At 44.5% G+C, this 21,680-nt stretch overlaps 1 protein-coding gene across 3 annotated transcripts in view; it reads left to right on the top strand.

The window, feature by feature from the left end:
• The first annotated feature begins 1,436 nt into the window (after positions 1-1,436).
• Positions 1,437-21,680, top strand: part of jcada (junctional cadherin 5 associated a) — a 30,066-nt gene continuing 9,822 nt past the window's right edge. Inside the window, exons 1-4 of one of the 3 annotated variants that reach the window (XM_078280432.1) lie at positions 1,437-1,605; positions 13,919-14,462; positions 16,922-17,863; positions 18,124-21,671. In XM_078280432.1, the coding sequence (XP_078136558.1) occupies positions 14,089-14,462; positions 16,922-17,863; positions 18,124-21,671 (4,864 nt within the window). In that variant the 5' untranslated portion in view covers positions 1,437-1,605; positions 13,919-14,088. Of the gene's footprint in view, positions 1,606-1,673; positions 1,934-1,987; positions 2,778-13,918; positions 14,463-16,921; positions 17,864-18,123; positions 21,672-21,680 lie in introns of those variants that run through there. The other 2 variants (XM_078280433.1, XM_078280434.1) reach the window with 2 other exon arrangements.

Below are 21,680 nucleotides of genomic sequence, written 5' to 3'. Positions count from 1 at the left end.
CTTTCGCGATATGTTTACTGCGCCAGTTGATATTGCGATAACGATTATATAAACTATATATTGTGCAGCCCTAGTACAAGCGCCACAGGAAACTCAAACACCACTGTCTCATTGACTCTATTTAGTCATTATGGATGTTTTTTTCTCCATTTAAGTGGCAACAGGATATGTAAAGTCAACAACTGGAACATTGTTACAGGAAAGGAGATAATCATCAAGTAGGTAATTCATAGTTAAGCTGACTTTGTGTAAACATGATCATTATTGTTGCAGCTCTTGCCAAGGGGACACATTAACAGCTGTATTGAGGCAAAGGGGACAGGCACATATGTATTTCAATGGCCGGATACTAGGCAGTGTACTGAAATGATTCTCACTGTGGGAATACACAAGTCAGGGCGGACAGAAGCCTACCAGCCTCCCTCCCTTAGTTTCAGGGGATTTCAGTTGTATGTAACATCTGTGTCAATATTATGGAGGTTTTAGAGTCCTCTGTTCTTTTTAAGAGGTGGAAAGGGAGTTCAGCTTTCAGCTCTGATGGCCTGGAGCCAGAAGGGTGTAAAGCAGGTTTTGGCAAACCTTACAGGAGAACCAAAACAAAAAAGTGGACCAAAGTTGGATTAACTGCTGTAAATAACTTTTTTTTATATTATGATGTTATACACAAATAATGATTGTGTTCTGCAATATACTATAGACCCCGTGAAGGACATTCTAGCAGATACATGTATAGAGTTCATTTTATACCTCGAGCCAGAGAACTTTTGGAATTTTTGCTTGAAAATTCAAATTGCTTCAGGGTGCCCTGGTAGCTCACCTGGTGGAGCGTGCACCCCATGTACCAGGGCTCAGTCCTTTCCACAGCAGCCCAGGGTTCAAATCCGACCTGTCTTCCCCCTCTCTCTCTCCCTACCTTCCTGTCTACAGCTGTCCTATCAATTATGAGCCAAAATGCCCAAAGGGATGATGTTTAAAAAAAAAAAATCATTATTATGAATTGATTTAATTGACTAATTGTTTAAGCTTCACACACAAGTCTGGGAGGGTAGAATAATAAGATACAACATCTCGTAGCCTATACTATTGAATTTTAACACTTTAAAATTCAATGGCAATATTTAGCATATGAATGCATATTAAGCATACTGTGCATAAACATAAAGACACAATACAATAAGAGATGTGGGGATTTGATGGTCAGCTTACACACATTTTTATTTCGCAAGTAGGGTAATAAACCTTCATAGCTTGACATCAATCATTCTGATTACAGCCATAGTGCCCAGCAGGCTCTGTCAGTTATGTAATAATTTAATTCCAGTAGTCTGCCTAGTTAAAGACAAGATATAGGCCTATAGAGCTACAGACTGCCAGAGTTTGATTACTTTGTCTTGAAACGCTGAGTGTGAAGTGACCTTATCGCTGAGCAGCATCCAGCTGCTGCTTGCCTCCCCGCTGGAGAAGAGGGATGTCTCCTCCGTGCTGTGCTGTAGAGGGGCTGTTCCATGTTCCCTCGTCAGATCCCATTCCCAGCACAGTCCGTCCAGAGCAGCGGCGGGGATGAGCGCTGGGGACTAGGCGGCAACGCAACGACGCATTTCACAGGTAACTGTAGGCTACTTAGGTAGAGTGGCTTCAGGTCGAGCGACACACCGACTTTCGTTGGAGCTCTGTGTGTGTGTGTGTGTGTGTGTGTGTGTGTGTGTGTGTGTGTGTGTGTTTTTTATGTACACGTCCCGAGGAGGCGAGCTGCTGCTGTGAGGAGTGCACGGAGGTTGAGAGTCGCATCTGCTCTGCTTTCAACATTTCCAGCGCTCCCTCAACTTGCCAGTCAAGCCAGCTACCTCTCCTGTCCGGGCTGTCCCTGCTTCCTCTGCCGGCATTACAGGATTTAGGACCATACTGTGGCACTTTCAGGACGCGGCATTAGAAGGTGAAGGCATGGGAGGATGGCGGTGTTTATTTTTTAACTTGAAGCGTGTGTGGGGGCGACTGCCACTATTTGCCGACGCGCTCCTATCAGCTGAAGGTTAAAGATTGCCGATGGAGCTAACCAGGCTAGCGTTAGCCCCGTTATGTGCCGTTTTGTCGGCTCTGGAAGAGAGGCCAAACTCCGTCCAAATTACGCAGCTTTATATGTCCTGGCTTTCCAGCAGAGATTTATAGCGAGAGGGACACTAATTAAGGACTTAAGTGAAATACTGCGGCCATGGCTTGTATTCGGTAGGCATTCTGTGTTACTCCAAAAAGCTATTACTTAGAGCTACATTTTAAACTTGTAGAATTGCTTTGCCTTAAATTTCCTCAGTGGGATTCCATCCACAATGTGCTGTGATGGGCGACAGTAAGCAGTTAAGCAGTTGGAGTTATAAAACAGAGCCATCATTGAAATACAGTCTGTACAGTGGGTCATCCATCTGCCGAATTTAACCATGGACCTCTACTGATCCGTACGAGGTCTTAAGTCTTGTCGAAACAGGTATGCATATATTCCTTACTGTAACGAACCTTTAAACAGACTGATGTTTTAACGGGATTTGGCGTGGTGTCTCCCGGCGTCTGTGAACTGCGCGCATCGGGGCTAGGCTAGTATGCTACGGCAGCAACCTGCAACGCAACCAGCAGGGCTAGCATCATCCCAAGCCTGTCAATCATTTCGTATAACGACATGATGACAACACTCGGGACCAGGAACGTGCATCGCTCTCGTTTCTGCTCGGATGCTTAGGGACACCAAATGGCGATGGAAATGAGCCGCAAACAGCCCTTGGCAAATGGTATGCCAAGTTTAGGTTGCTTTGATGTTTGCATGCTGTTACTTTGTCACACCTGCTGTTTGCATGATGATGGCTGCTGCTTGACCTCTCTTCTCCTTCCCCCCCATGCGTGCCTCCTGCACGCTCTGCCTCACAATCGTGCATTATTTTATACGCTACTGTCAAAACAGCCGTCCTGCTGCCAGTTTGCTGAAATTGGTATGTTATGTGCTTAAGATTTATATTTGTGCTTATACTGAATGCTGAACTTAAAATGTTTTACAGCGTTGTAATATTTAATGGCCTTCAAGACTGGATGATGAATCACTTCCCTGCTCTTCACTCACACCTCAAATTATGTCACAGTGTTTGCAATTGCTTGATGGCTCTAATTTTAGAAGGTCTTGCACATAAATTGTTACTGTCACTTTAGGGACCTCTAGAGGCCATATTGATTGATTGAAAGCCAAGATTCCCCCCTAATCCGTTCAAGTGAAACATTAGTTATGATGTTGCTGCAGTGAACAAATGGATTGCCATCATCTCAAGTAGGTGTTTGTGTTGTTTTCCTATTTTATACCCACGTCTTATTTGGACTGGTCTGTCGTGGCCTTAGGTCAGATTATTTTACGTTGCGTTGGTTATAGTTTTTATGGAAGTAGTCTATTAACATTGCCCGGGAGTGATCTGTTCCATCTCGCCAAGACCTTTCATAGCTCAGTGAGCTTACATCAAAAGCTGTTAGTAAATGTCAGTAAAGAAGCATTTTTTCCTGACAGTGTGCAGGATTTGCATTTCCCACACCAGCGCCAGAAAAAGGGTAAGGAAAAATCGTAGGTGTGTGTTGCATAGGCCCATGTGTGTTATGTGGTAAGTCTTTCACACATCCTTGAGACTGGGATGGTGTGTGAACACAAGGCCCTGCTAGATGCCCTGAGGGGGGGAGGTGGGGGAGATGGTGGGACGCGGAACATATTAAGAAGGGAAGCAGCTCATTAATTCCTTCCAGCAGTGGGGGAAAGGGTTGGTCAGCGAAACTGGAGGGGCCCTCCACAGCTATGAAATGAGTCATACCAGTTCAACTTTCAGGAGTGGGTCCAAAACAGCCAGCGATAAGGGGCTGGAATAACTTCTTGGTGTTGCAGGCAATCTGGTTATCCCAGGGCTAGACTTTCACTTTTTCCAATAATAGCGTGTGTGCACTGCACTAGTTGTTTTTTTTAGCAGGTTTGACAGACTATCTTACTCCCTCAGTCCACTCTCTGTCTGTCTTAAGTTTCTAGGCCAAGCACATGAAGAAAATGAGTTGTTGTGCCATTGGGGTAGCTATAGCCAAAGGCTTTGAAAGTCCTCTGATGTTTGCCCGGCTACAGGGATCCCCTCGGAGGTCCTGCCTGATGTCACATGTGATGTCAGAGCAGAGGTGACGCAGGCAGGAGGAAGGAGGCCCGTGGATGAAGCCAGCCAGAAACGTGTGAAAGCTACTGACATCTGCCAGTGTGCCTGTAGAGAGCGAGAGCACAGGGCAGAGAATGTGAGGCATGCAACGGCATGCAGAGTATTCAGTGAATATACTGTTAACGTCCTATCTGGATGCTAGCTGGTTGATGTTCATATGTGTGGCAGATGGTCGAGCGGCCTGCTTTGTGATTTCTGCGTGTCAGTTTTATGCCAGTGCGGCGATTAAGCCCTTGAGATAACCCTGACCATTAATTTCCACGTGTTTACTGCTTTATTAGGGCTGCACAACATTTTTTTTGTGGTCATCGTGATATCAACTGCCGCAATAAACACATCACGAAATAAACACATCAAAATAAACACATCACGAAAGACCCTCAGAGATTTTTTGTGTTAGTTGAAAGAACATATCAGGAGAAAACTGCACTTTGTAATGTTGCTGTTATTCTTTTTTTAGTAGTGCCTTTCAGTTAAATGTTTAATTTGTTCAACAAAAGAATGTTGGAAATTATTTCCTTTCATTCGTTTAAAATTCAACAAGCAATTTGTTGAATTTTAGCAGAACACTGAAAGCAGCAGAACGGAGTACACTTTAATATCTGTTTATGTATCGCACGTAGTATCGTTATTGCGATATTGAACAAAGTTAATCGCATATATCCCTCATATTGTGCAGCCCTAGTTTACATAGCACTTTTCCAAATTTACAAGGCCACACTTTACACTAGGGCTCGGCGATATGATAAAATCAAACATCACCATATTCTTGACCAAATACATCAATATCAATATTGCGATGATATTGTTTGATTGACTATTGGTGCTTTCACAAAATATTTACAGAATGAGATTTTAGATAAATAATCACCAATAATGTGGTAAACAGCTTCAAGTGAAATTATAGAGAAAAAAATTAATATCTTCTCCCCAGCTATGTACTGACTATGTTGACATGCGTGCTCAAAAATAGTGTGATGTTGAAACAAATCTGCAATTCTTCAAATGATTTCAAGCTTTCCTGAGAATATAGAATAAGGATGTGCTTGTTATTGTCAGTTTAGATAACATAATTGTATATCGCCATATCGATATATGATTTCATCACGATATGATTCCATTGAAAGATGATACATTTTCATATTGAATTATTGCCCAGCCCTACTTTAAGCACGTTATCTACAATGCGTGGGAGAGCCTTTTCACCCCACCTGTAATCTGCAACACAATCATCTGTCAACATAACTCTGCTGTTACCTGTCTTTAAATATCATACTCTTGATGTGCTCAAGCTGTCCTGATGAGGCATACTCTCTTGGTTTGGTAAAATAGATTTATGTGGGATTGTTTATTACTTTTCTTTCTATAATGCTGTGCAGGAGGCATGCAGAGTTCATCTGATTAGCAGGAAGCCAGAGCGTGCTAACCCTTTGATCACTGTGTTTCTGGCTGATAAACCATGCCACTGTCATCCCTAGCAAGCCCCGGACCTTGACAGACACTAATTACAACGAAGCCAGTTTGGCATGCTCCGAAACAGCATGGGTTTGGAATAGTTCAGTGCAGGTGATGCCGCAGTTGGATTAGCGCGCCTAATAACCTCTGCTTTATGTTTTGTTTTTGTTCCTCATATGACGTGATCATTTTCAAAGGTTGGCATGAGCTGTGCCGTTTTGGAGAGTGCTGGATGCATTCAGTTGAAGGAAATCTCATGACGTCAAATCGCTACATTGCAGCTGAACTGTGCTAAGCCTGCTCTACAATGGAAACTGGGTCCATTGGTATAATTACCCTCACATAGTCAGTGTCTTACTGGTTGCTGCACAGCTTTGCCTTGTGCATTAATTAGCTGTAAGCTATACTGCTCTTGTGTGTGAGCCAGTTGTTTTTGAACATTTGCTTTGGATTGAAACTGATGCTGCATTAGAAAAATGTTTGGCTGAACTACTTTTTTGACAGTCTGAAATGAATCAGAACCAAACCGTACAGACTGTGATGTGTTGGAATATGGTGGAATAAACCCCCCCCACACACACACACACACACACACACACACACACACACACACTCCCCCCACTCCCCATCCAATCCTGCCTTTGATTTTGCTGCCAGTGGAGTCTGACTGTAATAAGTTTAGGACTGAAACAATGCAGCAGGGAATATCTTAGCAGCCCACATGCTATTGTCCGTGAGCTGCCATTCACAAAAGCAAAACAACTGTTGCCACGGGATATGCTCAGCAAAGTAATACAAGTGGGCGTTTTTGGCTAAACCTTTTTGCATGAGCTAATTCACACTGCCTGTTATTTTCTCTCTCTACGAGGAGGGCGTGGATGTTAGAGGAAGCACGTGGGTTGCAACGTGTTGATGAGCTCTCTTTTGTGATGGCTAGTGAAATCTAATTTTTTGTTTCCCATCAGATAAACAGAGATTCACGTGTTAGTTTACAAACCTGTTGCAGAGATTTTCAACTTTAATTTGTCATTGTTGCAATAGGCCATAATTGCCCTAAACCAGGGGTATTCAACGTTTTTTAAGCCAAGGACCCCTTAGCTAAGAGAGAGAGACGGATCAGGGACCCCCTATTACATATATTGTATAAAATTAAGTTGCATATTAAACTGGGCCTGCAATAGTCTCGCTTTGCCAGACCTTCCTCCACAGCGCTGCGGAGGAGGGTCTGGCTAGTCCACAAAGCATTCCAGGATGGGTGAAAAAAATGCTCTGGTTTATTGGCATTTCTTTAAACCAATCACAATCGTCTTGGGCGGTGCCAAGTGCCGGACAGAGCCACGGTGCCTCTGCAAAATAACCTCGGGAAGGAACTTGTTTCCACTTCCGGGATTGCTCCGGTTCCACCGGAAATTCCGCCGAATCACACTCTTTTTGCCCAGATGTCCGTCCCCTTCCTCTGTCTCTGTGTTGGCGTTCTAACCTCTGGTGGATTTGTGAGGACTATGGTTAACTGCTCCTCAGATCTCTGCAGGGTAAATCCAGACAGCTAGCTAGACTATCTGTCCAATCGGAGATTTCTCTCGCACGACTAAAACAATTTACAATTTCGGAGTTTAAAATGCCAACACAAAGGAAGTCCAAGGCAACGAATATCCGGCCTAAATGATTGAAATCCGGCGGATTTTCCTGCGGCAACAGAGCAATCCTGGAGGTGGAACGTCCCGGACCCCCTGTTGAAGATCTCTGCCCTAAACTATAGTTGAATGTCTCCTGAGCATAGTGGGATTTTTCTGATGGATGGAGAGTGTCCAGAGGGCAGATAGCTCCCCAGATAATATGTCCACATTTTATGATGCTGAGTTACAGTCTACCTGAAGTGGAGAACTTTGTGCTTTCTAGAGGTCAGTGTGTTTAAAATATGGCCCGAGGTTGTTTGACTGTTTATTCCTCTGGCACCAGCCAAAAACCGGCCTCCAACTTCTTTCCCCCCGGACAAACAGGGAGCCTGCAGAGAACCTGATTGAAAACGTTTGCGACACCGTCGGCTCTGCTCCGTCCCCACGACGACGCACTTCCTCAGGAAGAGAGACAGCCCCTCTGCCGGACACGGTGATGTCACATAGATAAACAATCTGTGGACCGTTGCTTTTGCTGAATGTGATGGGCTGTCATCCCTGAGAAAATCCCTGTGCGTGCACAGTCCTTACAGATGCAGGCCAGAGACTAGCCAAGCACACACCCACTCAGGTCACTTGTTATAGATCCAAGGAGACTGGGAACAATGTGGTGGAGAGGTGCGGCTCTTTTTTAGGAAGCAGGCTAATCGTGGTTTTTCCAGGCTCTGGCGTATAAGATTTCTTTTGTTGTGGTGTTTATTTTATGTTGGAGCCTGTTCAATCTAGATTTGTTTTGGTCCGTAGTTCTTCACTTTTAGGAGGGATGTGTTATTTTAACATATCTTAGTGTCTTCTTCAGGACGACTTCTATCACTGTTACTTAATATGTTTTAACCACAGTGAAAAATATATTCTCTTATATAGTTTATTTCCATAGACCCATATCGATAACTTTATTTACATACTTTGTAACCCATGCCTGCGTTCTGGACTATTTACGAACACCCTGAAACTGCACTTCTGTCCTCCCTGAGGCCTGATCTAGTTCTCTGTCCTGCATTGTCTGCAGTGGTGGAATGTAACTAAGTACATTTACTCAAGCACTGTACTTACGTACAAATGTTCAGGTACTTTACTTGAGTCTTTTCTTTCCATGCCACTTTCTACTTCTACTCTGCTACATTTCAGAGAGAAATATTGGACTTTTTACTCCACTACATTCATCTATTACAGCTTTAGTTACTAGTTACTTTAGTTACTCCACTACATTCATCTGTTCCAGCTTTAGTTACTAGTTACTTTAGTTACTCCACTACATTCATCTGTTACAGCTTTAGTTACTAGTTACTTTAGTTACTCCACTACATTCATCTGTTCCAGCTTTAGTTACTAGTTACTTTAGTTACTCCACTACATTCATCTGTTCCAGCTTTAGTTACTAGTTACTTTACACATTAACATTCCTGCACACAGAACACATGTAGTTTATAAAATCTGAAGTCCAGCTGAGATGATGAGACCATTACACACACAACTTTCTACAATGGGAGGAGAGTTTCACTTTTACTTGTACACACTTTTAGTACATTTTCCTGATTTTACTTTTACTCAAGTAACATTTTCAATGCAGGACTTTTACTTGTAACAGAGTATGTTTACAGTGTGGTAGTAGTACTTATACTTAAGTAAATGATCTGAATATTCTTCCATGGCTGATTGTCTGCCACCCATGCTGTCCCTCTGCTCCCCTTCCTCCACACCTTCCCGCTATGCACCCATCTCAGTTGGGCCATGAATAAGGTGCTGACACCAAACTGTCAGCCTGCAGGCCGTCATGCCCCTGCAGCCTGCAGCTGTTGTAGCCACCAGTATGGGCACAGGCTAGAAAAAACGATTATATATCACAATCCGTTTTGCAAGTAAACTCTTATTTTGTCTTGTGTTCTGAATGGAAAAAAATTTTCAAATGGGAAAAAGTATCAAGGGAGGTTTTCACAGTTCTAGGTGTTTTTTCACTGTTGACTTGTTTTTCTTTTCACTGTTTTTTAAGTTCAGTAATTGCAACATCTTTCTAAAAGTAATTGTGTTAAATAGTCGTGATTTCAATATCGACCAAAATAATTGTGATCATGTTTTCCATAATCAAGCAGCCCTAGCACAGCCCCCCCAACCTCCCCGCCCCCCCACTGCTTTAAAATGCTTGTATCTGAGGGCCTAGGTGGCCTAGTGGTAGAGCGTGTGCCCATATATAGAGTCTCAGTCCTCGATGCGGAGGTGGTGCGTTCAATTCTGATATGTGGCACTTTCCTGCATGTCATTCCCCCTCTCTCTCCCCTTCCATGTCTAAGCTGTCACAATACATGCCGAAAAAAAGATTATCTTTAAAAAATAAAATAATGCTTGTATCAGTTTTTAATAAACAAGCCCTGTCCTGGCCTTGACAAAAGTTAATTGACCCCAAAGGCATCGGTCTTCCATTTTTCACTGTGTAGTAAATGGAAATGATGCTAGAGTAGTAGTGTACAGTGGCAGATTAGAGAAAATGTGGAGGCTAGTTTGAGGGTCGTCTGTAGGGAAACGCTAGCCCCCATGTGGCTCTTTTTTATTTTTAGTTCACTTTGCAGCACATGTTATCCATAAACTGTATCATTAATTTCTCTCTGTAAGTGAGCTGTGTCATTAAAATACCGCAGATTGCCCCCCCAATTTTGCCAAATTCAAGAGCCTGTAATGCCAGTCGTTTCCACACAAGAAGGCATTGTTGCAAAACACAATGTTGTTGTGTTTAGGGGGATGAAAGCCGGCCATTGTTGCATACCGCTGCTTGAATCCGAGGTTTTATTTGATATAAAATGGGTAATTCCATTGCGTAACAGCATTAGCAGTATTTAAACAGAGCTTGTCATGGGAAAGAAAGGAGTGGGGGTGGGGTAGTGGTGGGTACCACTGAAAGCAGGCAGGTCACTTTACAGGAGGATATCCTCACTTTTACTGATGATTGAGATTATCCTCATGTAGTGATGACACCAAGAGCAATTGCCTCAGATTAAAGGTTTAGCTAGATTAAACAGCATATGGATATGTAGTTAAAACAGGCTCATGTGCAGCAATCATAACAAAAGTGAATTATCATATTAATGAACATAACCCTTGACCTAAGGCTCACTCAATTACTGTAAGCCTTTGCCTGGTTGGAGGGATAGACTTTATCTACAGGAAGAAAAAGGGTGGTGATACCAATCTGACTCCGATCTCGGAGTCTGATATGGGCTTCTCCAACGCTGTAGGGAGACTTCATTTAAAATTAAACATTTTAGAGAAACATTCTTGTTCGTCACATGAGTTTGAATAATCTGTAGTGACAAACGACCGCAAATATTACCATCTTGGGTTCCATTTTTTTTCCAGCATTTACAGTATTATGTGACTTTTTGAACACAGTCACTGGCCCGTTGCCCATTAAGTTCATCTACAGTTCATGAAATAACTGTCAATGGAAAACTGTGTCCCTCCCAGGTCCGCATTCTCATTTGGAAGCAAATGAAGAAAACCAAAACCCATTTTTTGTTGGAACATTGTTCACACGAACCTCCCTACCAAACTCAGAACTAGCCTCTCCTTGAGGGGATTACTCAAAAATACGCAAATGGAAAGAGTTAAACTTGACAAAAGTATTAACTGGGTAAGCGCCAAGAGTCAATCCTCCAAAACTAACAGGTTTAAGGTTTTAAATGAAGAAGATAATCGTATTAGAGAGTCAGACATACAAAGAGAGCGGCATTTCACGGTCTCGGATCCTGTTAATCACCTAGTAGGCTATCCTAGGGTTCAGGTACAAGGAGGGGGGGGGGGGGGGGAGGGAGCCGGAAGAAAACAGAGTGGGGTAGTGATGCTGCCCTCTGAGTCAGGACCCCTTTCATAGATGGATTTTGTCATCTCTATGGGACTACCATGGCTAAACAAATGCTAAGAAGCAAAACAAATGCTAATCTGTTTGCAGCTGAATACATTTCGGCGAGGCTGTGTCAAGCAGTTGGATTTTCAGAACTGAAAACAAGCAATTTGGCCATACCATTAAACAATCGTAGTGTGATTGGCTTTTAAACTGTCTGAACAGCATTTGATTCTGGCAAGGAGTCTCACACTGCTGTTCCTGAAAGCCATTTCTTATTAAGGACAGCCAGGTTGTTGGCAGTCTGCTCCAGTGGAGAGTATTGAATGAGTGGGCTGCAGCAGCATCTGTCCTGTTGACAAGGCAGCAAGCATGACTTCATCAATGGTGTTACATCATGAGCAGATGCACCCTGGGTATCATCAATGCTATTCTTCATCAGTCCTTGATACTAAAACTTATGGTCATTTTTCTTTCTTTCTGCAGAACGCAAAAGTCATTGATTTTACCTTTACAATCTTTGTAGATTATTGGAGTTTAGTCAGTGTTATTGCAATATCCTTTGCTCAGTTGTTTTTGCGGTTGTCCCTTAATTAAAACACTTACAGCATTAGTGCTTGTCAAGGAAAACACAGATAGGGTTGCAACTGTCTATTCTTTTTTATTATTGTTGGTTTGTAATAGGGCATGAATGTGGCGATCATACGATATGTATCACGATACATGGGTCACGATTCAATATATTGCAATATATTTTGATACTGTGCGTGAGGCGATATATTGGGATTTTTTTTTAAATATAATTTTAGAAAAACTAATATTTAAAAAAAAGACATGATGTTCATTAAAGTCAGTACACAGAAAATCAAACTGCCAGTTTGGGATTGTGGTTCACAGGTTCTTAGTGAGCTAATGTTTATATTATCTAAAGTAGGCCAAAGGTCAGCCATAGCTACGTTGTTAGCTTCTAGCAAGAAGTCAGGCACTGCTAGGCAAGGACACTAGTGGTGTGTCTCAGCATAGCCATCTAGCAGTAGGGGGTTTAAACACAACATAAACGTCAACCACTGTCTTACATTTTTTTAACATGAAAAAATAAAAATTAATTCTTATATATATATATATATATATATATATATATATATATATAAGAAAGTGTAGCAAAAAATCGATATTGCCTTTTTGAAAATCGATACAGTATTGCAAAATAAAATATTGCGATACTCAAGTGTATCGATTTTTTCTTACACCCCTAGTTTGTAAATTATTTTCTTCCATTCTGTCTGTGTGTCTGTCTGTTTCTCTGTTTAAAGCTTTAGTGCGTAACTTTTTGATATTAATGAATATCCGTTACGTTCAAGCCGTTGCCAAATGAGTTGCTACAAAGCTAATTCAGACTATCAGCTCCACACAACTCTCTCTGGATTTCTCAGTAGGACTATGTTCAGAAGATTGTGGCGTCCGGTGACGTTCCCGCGCAGAAACTCGAGTGAAGATAATGACCTCTTCTGAAGAGTCCATCATGTTTTTTTAATCCTCCGTGTCCTCCTTGAGTACTAGTAACTGTGTGGAGGAGGGGTGGGGGTGGTGCGTGATCACGGAAGGCTTGTATCATGTGGACGCACAGACAGTGTTGTTGTCATTACTTAGAATTCCTCCTGGGGGAGACAGAAACTACGCACTATAGCTTAAAGTATGGTGTCGTCCATAAAATGCAAGCAAATAGTGAAAGATTTCCATCCCATCATTTTGTGGCTTGTTTTATCCCTCCAGACAAAAAACGGAATATATTCAATTGACTATCATAGAGGACTAAGAAAACCATCAAATTCACATTTGAAGAGCAGGAACAATCAAATCTTTGACATTTTTGCCTAAGAAAAATGACATAACCGATTGATTTTCTGTTGATCGATTCATCTGCTAATCATTGGAGCTCCACACACACACACACACACACACACACACACACACACACACACACACACACACACACGAGAAGAGGGGGCATGGAGCATGTTGAATCATTTGTTTAGTTCCTTTCGATTTTGATAAGTCTATACTTTTTATATTGATTTCAATTGTGTATGTCTAAGGATTCAGAAATGAAGGTAGCACTGAATATACAAACCCACATTCTTTTAAGGTCATATAGTTGAAAAAATGTTCTCATCCCAGAAAATATCTTGCATGCGGAAGGGAGCAGAGAGGAATACAATCCCCCAGTTGCCTCATTGATGCAGAACATGAGCAGTGGTTGGCTGCTAACAGCTCCCTTACAGCCTACTGTATGGAAGTCTACAGGGAGCCCACTGTAAACAGTGACATTTCACTGCAGCACCAGCAGCCTTCTGAAACTATTGTTGCCGTTGAACATCATGCTATTTAGGGTTTCCTTTTGAGGGTGTTTGTTTACCTCCCCGTCCTCCTCAATTCTAGACATGGTTGTGTTTGGCGCCGGTGATCTCCGAGTGAGATGGAAAGAGGGTTGTTGCTAGGAGGACTGAAGAAGAGAGGAGGGAGGGACAGGCTGCTGGAATGGCGGGTGATCTCGGTTTTGTCGTGGGTTTTCGGGGGTCTTTTTTGTTTGTTTTCGTCCTCTCAACTGTCCATATGGGTTGGGACCCTTGACAAAAAACTGGACACGGGTAGCGAGTGTAATGGTTTTAGCGTCACCTTCTTTTCTCTGTCTCTCTCCTTGTCTCCTCATGCCGTCCCCCTCTCTCTCTTTTTTCTCCCAGTGATGGCCTCAGCTGCGCAGCTGTGCCGGTGATCCTGCCGCTGCACGTAGGGAAGAAGCAGAGACGCCTTGACAACCGACCTACCTTCCTCTCTCTCTCTCTCTCTTCCTCTCTCTAAAGGCGGAGAGAGGAAAAAAAAAGAAAACACACCAACATAAACAAATGCGACCATGTACAGCGTGGAGGACCTCCTCATCTCTCATGGATACAAGCTGCCCAAGCATACCACCTCCACCTCCTCCACCCCTAACCCAGCCCCTGTGTCATCATCCCGCCAGGCTCCCTCGTCCTCGCCGCCGTCCTACAGCAAACACCATGAAATCCTGGAGAACAGGCCCTGCCCCAGGACAGTGAACGGGTATGAAAGAGGTCCCGGGATGCCCTATGGGAACGGTGGTGGATCCAGGCAGCCTCAAGCGTATGGCAGCGGCTGTCCCAACAACAACAATGAACCCAGGGACAGAAGCTTGTCCAGGCGGGAGGGCGAGGGTCGGGGCCAAATTGACACCCACTCCTTGGGAGAGTCCCTGACCTCGGACAGCGGGTAAGACATAGTCTGTGCTGTACCTTGAGAAAAGGTGATGTGCTTCTGCCTGAGCGACCTATTTGCATGCCCTATCCTGCTTATGGTTGTCCTCAATCTTTATTGATAAATGACACGGTCATTCATTGTTATGGTGCTTTGATGGAGCAGATTAATTAAATTAAATACCCCCTCAAGCAGTTTTGCATGGGGATTTTGCAATCTTAAATGGAACTGCCTGACACTGCTGCTCAGTCGCTCCTGCCATCTCTCTGTTGCGTCTGTATTTCCCCTTGTGTGTAACTTCCTCTCAGTTCATCTCTATTTTCTCCTCCTCTTTCCAATCAAGTCGTGGGCAGGGGAGGAGGGATAGTGTGTGCTGGAGTCTTAATCTGCCACATGGGACCTTGGAGTTGTAATCAAAACAGCTTTGGGGTAAACCTATGTGCCCCATTTGAGCATGCCCATTCTTACACACACAGGTTGCCAGGTTAGTCAGATACCCTTTCTACTCCCAATCATAACCAATATAACCGGCTTTCACTGTTTTTTTAAGTATTTTATCTGCTTATATAATGCATGCCCCATCAATAATACAGGATTCATATAGGGTGTATTTAAATATGTATATGAAGGATAGGCTATATTTAGCTTAGTCTGGAGTTATGCAATTGAAAGCCTCTTGGGTAGGGACTGCTAGAACGTATCATATTTCCAGAGATATCGCCCGGCTGCAGCCAATCTGTTTTTTCTTGAAAACAGGATTGTTTAATTTGCCTATTTGCACCAGTTCTGGGGGTAAGTGTGCTGTAACTGAGACAAAGTCAATACAGCTGTCCCAATGTCCACACAATTAGGCAGATTTTTCCCCCTTTTTTTCTTACATTTTGTTAGTCTGACTTTCTTTTTTTTCCCTAATCCTTTTTGCCACCAGCCAGTGACATAGCATCTGAAAATAGTCAAATGACCTTGAATAATGCCAGTGCTTGTGTTTTTTTTCCCTTCCCTTTTCCGTTTTATTCTTTGAGATGATTAATCCGCATTTTCTTGCCGCTTCTTTGCCAGTGCTATCCGAGCATTCTATTGGGAATGTGGGAATTGCTAAGACATATGTTCTGCGATTTCAGTTATTTATTCATCCTTCTTTTTTTCCTCTCATCGAAATCCGTTTTGCCTGGCAGCTTTAGTTTAGATAAGGAACAGGCCTATCTTGGCACTGCCATTAGGCAGTGCTACTTAGACCCAATTAGGCTAATGATGGTAACTCATCTTACATAAGATGCCCTCAAATTCAGCAGGTTGGCATAGCGAGCCCCCCTTCCCCCAGCAAACATCTCTGGACAGTGATGATCATGGATGGAAATGTCAAGGACACTCAGTGGCCTGGGCCTCGAGGGGGTGTACACATGTGCTTGCGTCTGGTTTGCGTTGTCATTCAGTCAGTCAGTCACTCCACAAATAGCCTAAAATGATCAGACTGTATGCAGAGACCCATCTTGTTGTAGCCCATCAGGTCTACCATCGAACATCCTCTCCGAGATATAGTGGGAGTTTTCCATATACTGGTTGAGAGAAAGGCTGCTCATTTTCTCAGATTAGTAATGCAAGAACAGTGCAATACAAAGATTGTCAATGAAACGTCCTCTAAATTGTTGATCTGTCTTGGAGGACATCAGGGACTAACAGCCACAGTGTATCATTGTGTAATGTGTTCATGATGCCCCATAGAAAATCCCAATTACTAGAGACTGCACCTCTACTCATGGTCATCTGTCTCCATCTAGTGGGAGAAGCTTTCTTTGTTCTTGAATTGTCCACATTGTAGACTAGTATAGTAACAGTGGTTATTTTCCTCTTATCATTTGGACATTATCTATGTGTTGGCATTTGATGATCCTAAACTATTGTATTTCAGGGTTTTGATTATTTTAATGCTTTAATGTTTCAAAGTAACATGAGTAAGTCTCATAACTTTGCTCACACATTTTCAGTGTGAGTAGCTTACCACATTGCATCTCTAAATCAGATACAAACCAAAGGATCTTAAAGATTGGGTTGTGCTTAAAACAAAGTAGTTTGCATGACACATAGTCTGCCAATGTCTGAAGGCAAAAGTGTTTATAGCTGTTCCAAACGGCCATACTCCAAGGCTGCCTGCCATCCTCGATCAAAAACATGGATAAAAGTAGACACTTTGGCTCAGTCTTTTATGGAAGGACATTATAGTGTTGCAGACAAAAAGGGACAGAAGTAATCGTGTAAAGAATGGCAAAAAAGAGCTTTCAAACCCTACTTGCCTCTGCACACCTGACCAATCGCTGTGTTAACTGGGTTTGCTTGTCAGATTGTTACAAAAACCCAGTTCTAATGTGGGAAACGTGTAGGGGGAGGGTATTTCAGACACTATTCGACCATCCAACAAGCACTTTGATTTAAGCATTTAAGCATATTGACACCTTTATTTGCGTGTTTCCTCACAGGTTCTGTGATGGCACCAGAGGTCCTCAGTCACAGTCCAAGGATGTGTCCTACTGGAGGAGACGAGGCCAGGACTTTGCTGTGCTGCTGGACTATGCTGACCTCAAAGAGCCCCATGGAGGAGGCCATGTGGGTTACGGAAGGCCAGAGGGGTCTCAACAAGCAAGAGGCCAAGAGTTGTCTGCAGAGGAGCGTCAGAGGGCAGCTCAGGAGAGGCAGCGCTGGGCAGCCCAGGCCCAGGCTCAGGTCCAGGCTCAGGCCCAGGTCCAGGCTCAGGCCCGCTCTAGAGAGAGGGAAGCTGCTCTCCATCATTGGAGGATGGCAAGTGAGAGGAAGTGCCAGAGCCTGGGGACAGATGAGTGGCGTCCAGCCGTGAGCTTTGGCCGCCAGCTGTCACAGAGTGAGGGTGAGCGTTGGGCACAGGAGCAGCAGCGGCTCCAAGCCAGGACACCAGAGGGTATGGTAGTCCATCCCAGGACGAAAGCCAAATCCCAGTCCCTGCCCAGGATGCTGCAGCCTGAGAGCCTGCAATATGTGGACATAGACTCGTCCGGCCTGGAACTGTACAGGCGGGTCAATGGTCACCCACTGTCACACCACGACCTTTACAGGGCACCCCGCTGGCCGGAGAATGGCAGGCCGGCTAGCGCCAACCAACTCTTAATGACACCAAAGCCCCGCTTCACCCGACCCCCCAGACCTCCCTCTTATGAGATGCACCAGCAGATCAGGGGAAGCTGTGAGATGTTGTCCGGGAGAGACTCAGTGATTCCTCAGGCCAGGGACAGAACGCCACTTCCAATATCAAGGACAGGTGACCCTCAACTGGACTATTTTGCACAGGACTCTGGACCTCCAGGATACATCCCTCCCCCATCATATAAAAGAGCTCCTATAATGGGAATGGGGCGCCGGGGATATGGTGAAATTGCTGTTGACTACAGGTAAATCTCTTTTTTTTTCCTTTTTCCTAAATTAGACAGTTTTCCCTTTTACATTAATTAGCTGTGAATTTAAATTAACACTTTAAATTCAACACTGACTGTGTAAGAGCCAACCCTTGGTTTTACATTAGCATTATTATCTAACTATAATTAGGTTAACATCACTTTAATTTATTATAACTCTTTGTTTATTCCCTTTTGTCTTGTTGAAGTCATTGTTGCTTAGATAAGGTACAACTGTGTTTTGTTTTTACTCCTAGGTACAGAGGGGATGTGTACCAGCAGATACAAGTGGCTCCAGATGGATCTCACTGGTTCACCAGATATCCAGCTGGTTCCTGGCCGGATCCCCAGAGAGAAAGGAGCATGTCCAGCCAGAAGCAGCTTTACCCTGTGTATACAACCAAGGAGCGCCCTGGTGGAGGGATCCAATATATCCCCTTTGATGACCCCCGAATCCGCCATATATCCTCAGCCTTGGGTGGCAACTCCCTGACGGATGCTGACAAGATTCGGCACATCCGCAACGAGCTTCCCAGCGTCACCGTGTCGGAGCCTGTATCCAACGACAGTGCCTTTTTGCCCCCGCCATTGGGGCCTTTCATCGCTGCCAAACTGGCCGATGATGTTAACCAGACGTCTTCTAGCGACTTCGACAATGACAATAACAGGTGGCACAGTGATTTGCACAAAGAGGCTGTCGATAACTTCCCAGCAACTGACCAAAACTGCAACAACAGATATCCCAAAAATCAACGTCCTCCTTCATCTCCCTCTTCAGCCTTCCAGGCCCCATTACCAAGATGTTCTTCTCGCCAGGGGTCCAGCTCAGATCAGGTCTTTGCAGAAACCATCACACAAGTGAAGAAAATTGTCCCAGATTCAGGGCCAGAGAATACTAAGAGAAGAGTGAGCGAGACCATCTTCTGCCTTGTGTCCGTCCCTGTTCACACACCGACTAACATTAGCAAAGACTTAGGAGCAGATCAGAACAACAATAAGACAATAGCAAGTCTGACTGTCACCAACACAAACACTTTCGCTGTAGGCCTCAAAGAGAGCCCCAACGTACGGAGCAAGTCGGTGAATGAGATGCCCATCCAACACCACTACTCTCACTTTCACACCAGCAGCATGTCCTCAATGAGGAACTACAAGAGGGCTCCTCTAAGGAAGGAGATAATAGATGCCTGGGCCCTTCAAGCCAGTGAAGACAAAGAGTTGTGCTATGCTGGGTCCTGGCCTGGAAACCAGTACCGAAACCAGGAAACACAGACTGGATCACCTTTGACGGTGGTGAAAATTCCAGAACCTCAGAGTCCTCCTGGCAGACAAGAGCCTGCTCAGTCTGTCTCAGACACAACCACAGACAGTGGTGTGGGGACAGACAGTAGCTCCTCTTATGGTTACCCCATGGCAGGCCAGAAAAACCTTCATCCCTCCAGCAACAGCGCCTTCTCCCGTCTTAGCCTCAGCCCAACACAACCAACATCCCTTCTACCCTCTCAACAAGACCCATTCTCCCCATCAAATGCCCAGGATCAGGGAGAGCAGCCATGCTCCCCCAGGAAGAGCAACTCCAGTCCCCTGGAGAGTACAGAGCAAGTGAGCTTTGGGCAGTTTCTCTTAAAGCCAGTGAACCGACGACCCTGTGATGCCATTGGTGAACTGGAGACCATTAATAAGGAGATGGAAGACACAATCAGCAAGAGACCCAATGTGGGTCACTGCATAGACGATCTAGATGTGGTGAATAAGAGATTAGACCGGTTTAAATCAGGAGCACATTTCACTGCTGGTCCAGAACTAGGCAGGGAAGCAATCAGTCTTCCACCAATGCACATAGAAAAACCCAACAACATAAAAGTCAGATCAAAGTCCTTTGCTTCTACCGCTGATCTAGACTCTATGGACATGAAGAGTGCTTTCTCCAGACTACAGGCTAACAACATATCACCAAAAAATGAGCTATCCATACTCTCCAACCCAGGCCCCAGAGACAGTTGCCTCCTGCCCTCACTATCCACACACAATGAGTCAAACCGGCTCTATAGACAGGACATCCCAGTGCCTCAAGAGTCCTTGCTGAGGGATGTAGGGTTAACCGTTTACACAGAGACTCCGGGTGGTCCTGGAGAGCCAATGCAGCGCTCACTCTCAGTCCCCCCTCCACTCGATCATAAGGAGCTTAGTCAGTCAGTGCAGCGCTCGTGTCAGAGCAGGACAGCACTTGTTAAAAATAGTGGTAGCCCCAAGCACAATTCAAATAAAGAGCTTCAAGCTGAGAGAAAGGCTAAATCAGACAATGTTCCACCATTCAGGGGTGAGGTGAATTTACGCATCTGTAGAACCAGGAGTGAAGGCAGCAGATCACCTCAGAAAGAGGGTTCTCCACATATCACCAGGCTGACCAGGGGGGTTTCTTTTGTGTTGAAGGATGACGATGGCAATGGGAGATATGCCATTTCTGAGCCTCTGACTTACAAGAATGAATCAACCATTGCAGATAAGCATCTAGAAAACTTACTGATTCTGGAGAAAGCCAATTCTTTACCTGCAGAGGACCTCAGCAACCTGTATGAGGTTAAATGTGCAAAAGGGATCCCTGAAAATGAGTCCATCGAGCAGAGGGCTGCCAGAATTCTGGGTATTGCGGTTCCAGTGGAGGCCTTGGGTGTGGCTGACAAACAGTCCGTGGGCAACCAGGACGATATGGATACCATTGTAGTTGATAAACTACAAAGTCCAGGGGAAGAGACACAGCAGGTGATAGGAGAGTGTGAGCAAGTCAAAGATGAGTCCCTTGTCCAGGGAGCAGAGACAGAGGAGGTCAAGGGGACAGGATCAGTAGTAGACCACGGAGAAGGAGACAGACAAAAGCACAGCAGCAACCACAGCAATAGTGAAAACAACGAGGATACTGAGATTCAGTCCCTGGTGGTACTGGATCTGCCCGAGTTCCGACCTCATAAGCTTCCCCTATCCCTCCCTGTCACCCCTGACGATGAGCTAGCACTTAGCATTTGCAGTGTGGAGAGGAGGGGGCGAGGTGGAGCATGCAAACTAATCGAATCCCTGCAAGAAAAGCTAAACTCCTCCGCTTCTTCGTCTGCTTCATCTCTGGGCAGGTCAACCCCAGACAGAATGGCCCGTCTGAAAGAGCTGGACTCAGTGTCTCGAATAAGGCGCCTCAGCCTCAAAGGTTCAGAGTCTGGAGGAGAAGTTGATTCTGAGGATAGGGATGGTGACAGAGAGGAGAGTCAAGTTCAGGAAGTTGTAGAGCAACGAGAAGAGGAACAGGATAAGAAACTGGAGGAAGAAGGAGCGAAGGGGGAGGATAACCCAGAAACACATGGCAAGTTGGGAGATTCTGAAGAAGATTGTAAACCTAAAGAAGAAGCAAATGAAGGGATATGTGAGGAAGAGCAAAGACAAGAAAAGGAGGCAGAAGAGATGAATGTTGAGATTGCACTAAAAGCAGAAAATGAAGGGAGTAAAAAAGTAGATAGTGATTTAAAATCAGAAGAGTCAGAAGGAGAGGTGGAGCTGAAAATTGTGGACGATGGTAAAGAAAAGCCTTTGGAGGAGGTAAGAGATGGACATAATACAGCCGAGATCAGCAGAGCTGAGGCGACACAAGACGCTGGCAGAGAAAAGTTGCCCATACCAAAGCAGCGCACCAGGCTGCAGAAGCCTCCTTTGCTTCCTAAACCTCGCAGTGTTCCCAAGAGAGAAATAACGCTGCCTCTCAGCTTCAGCACCTGTGGTCCCTCGAATATGGAGGATGAGGAGATGCTCTCTGTCTCAGGTGTGTACA

This window comes from Sander vitreus, chromosome 22, assembly GCF_031162955.1.
Source record: "Sander vitreus isolate 19-12246 chromosome 22, sanVit1, whole genome shotgun sequence".
NCBI classification, from domain to species: Eukaryota; Metazoa; Chordata; class Actinopteri; order Perciformes; family Percidae; genus Sander; species Sander vitreus.
Note: the sequence above shows the minus strand (reverse complement) of the source record. Positions and strands in the feature narration are given on the sequence as shown.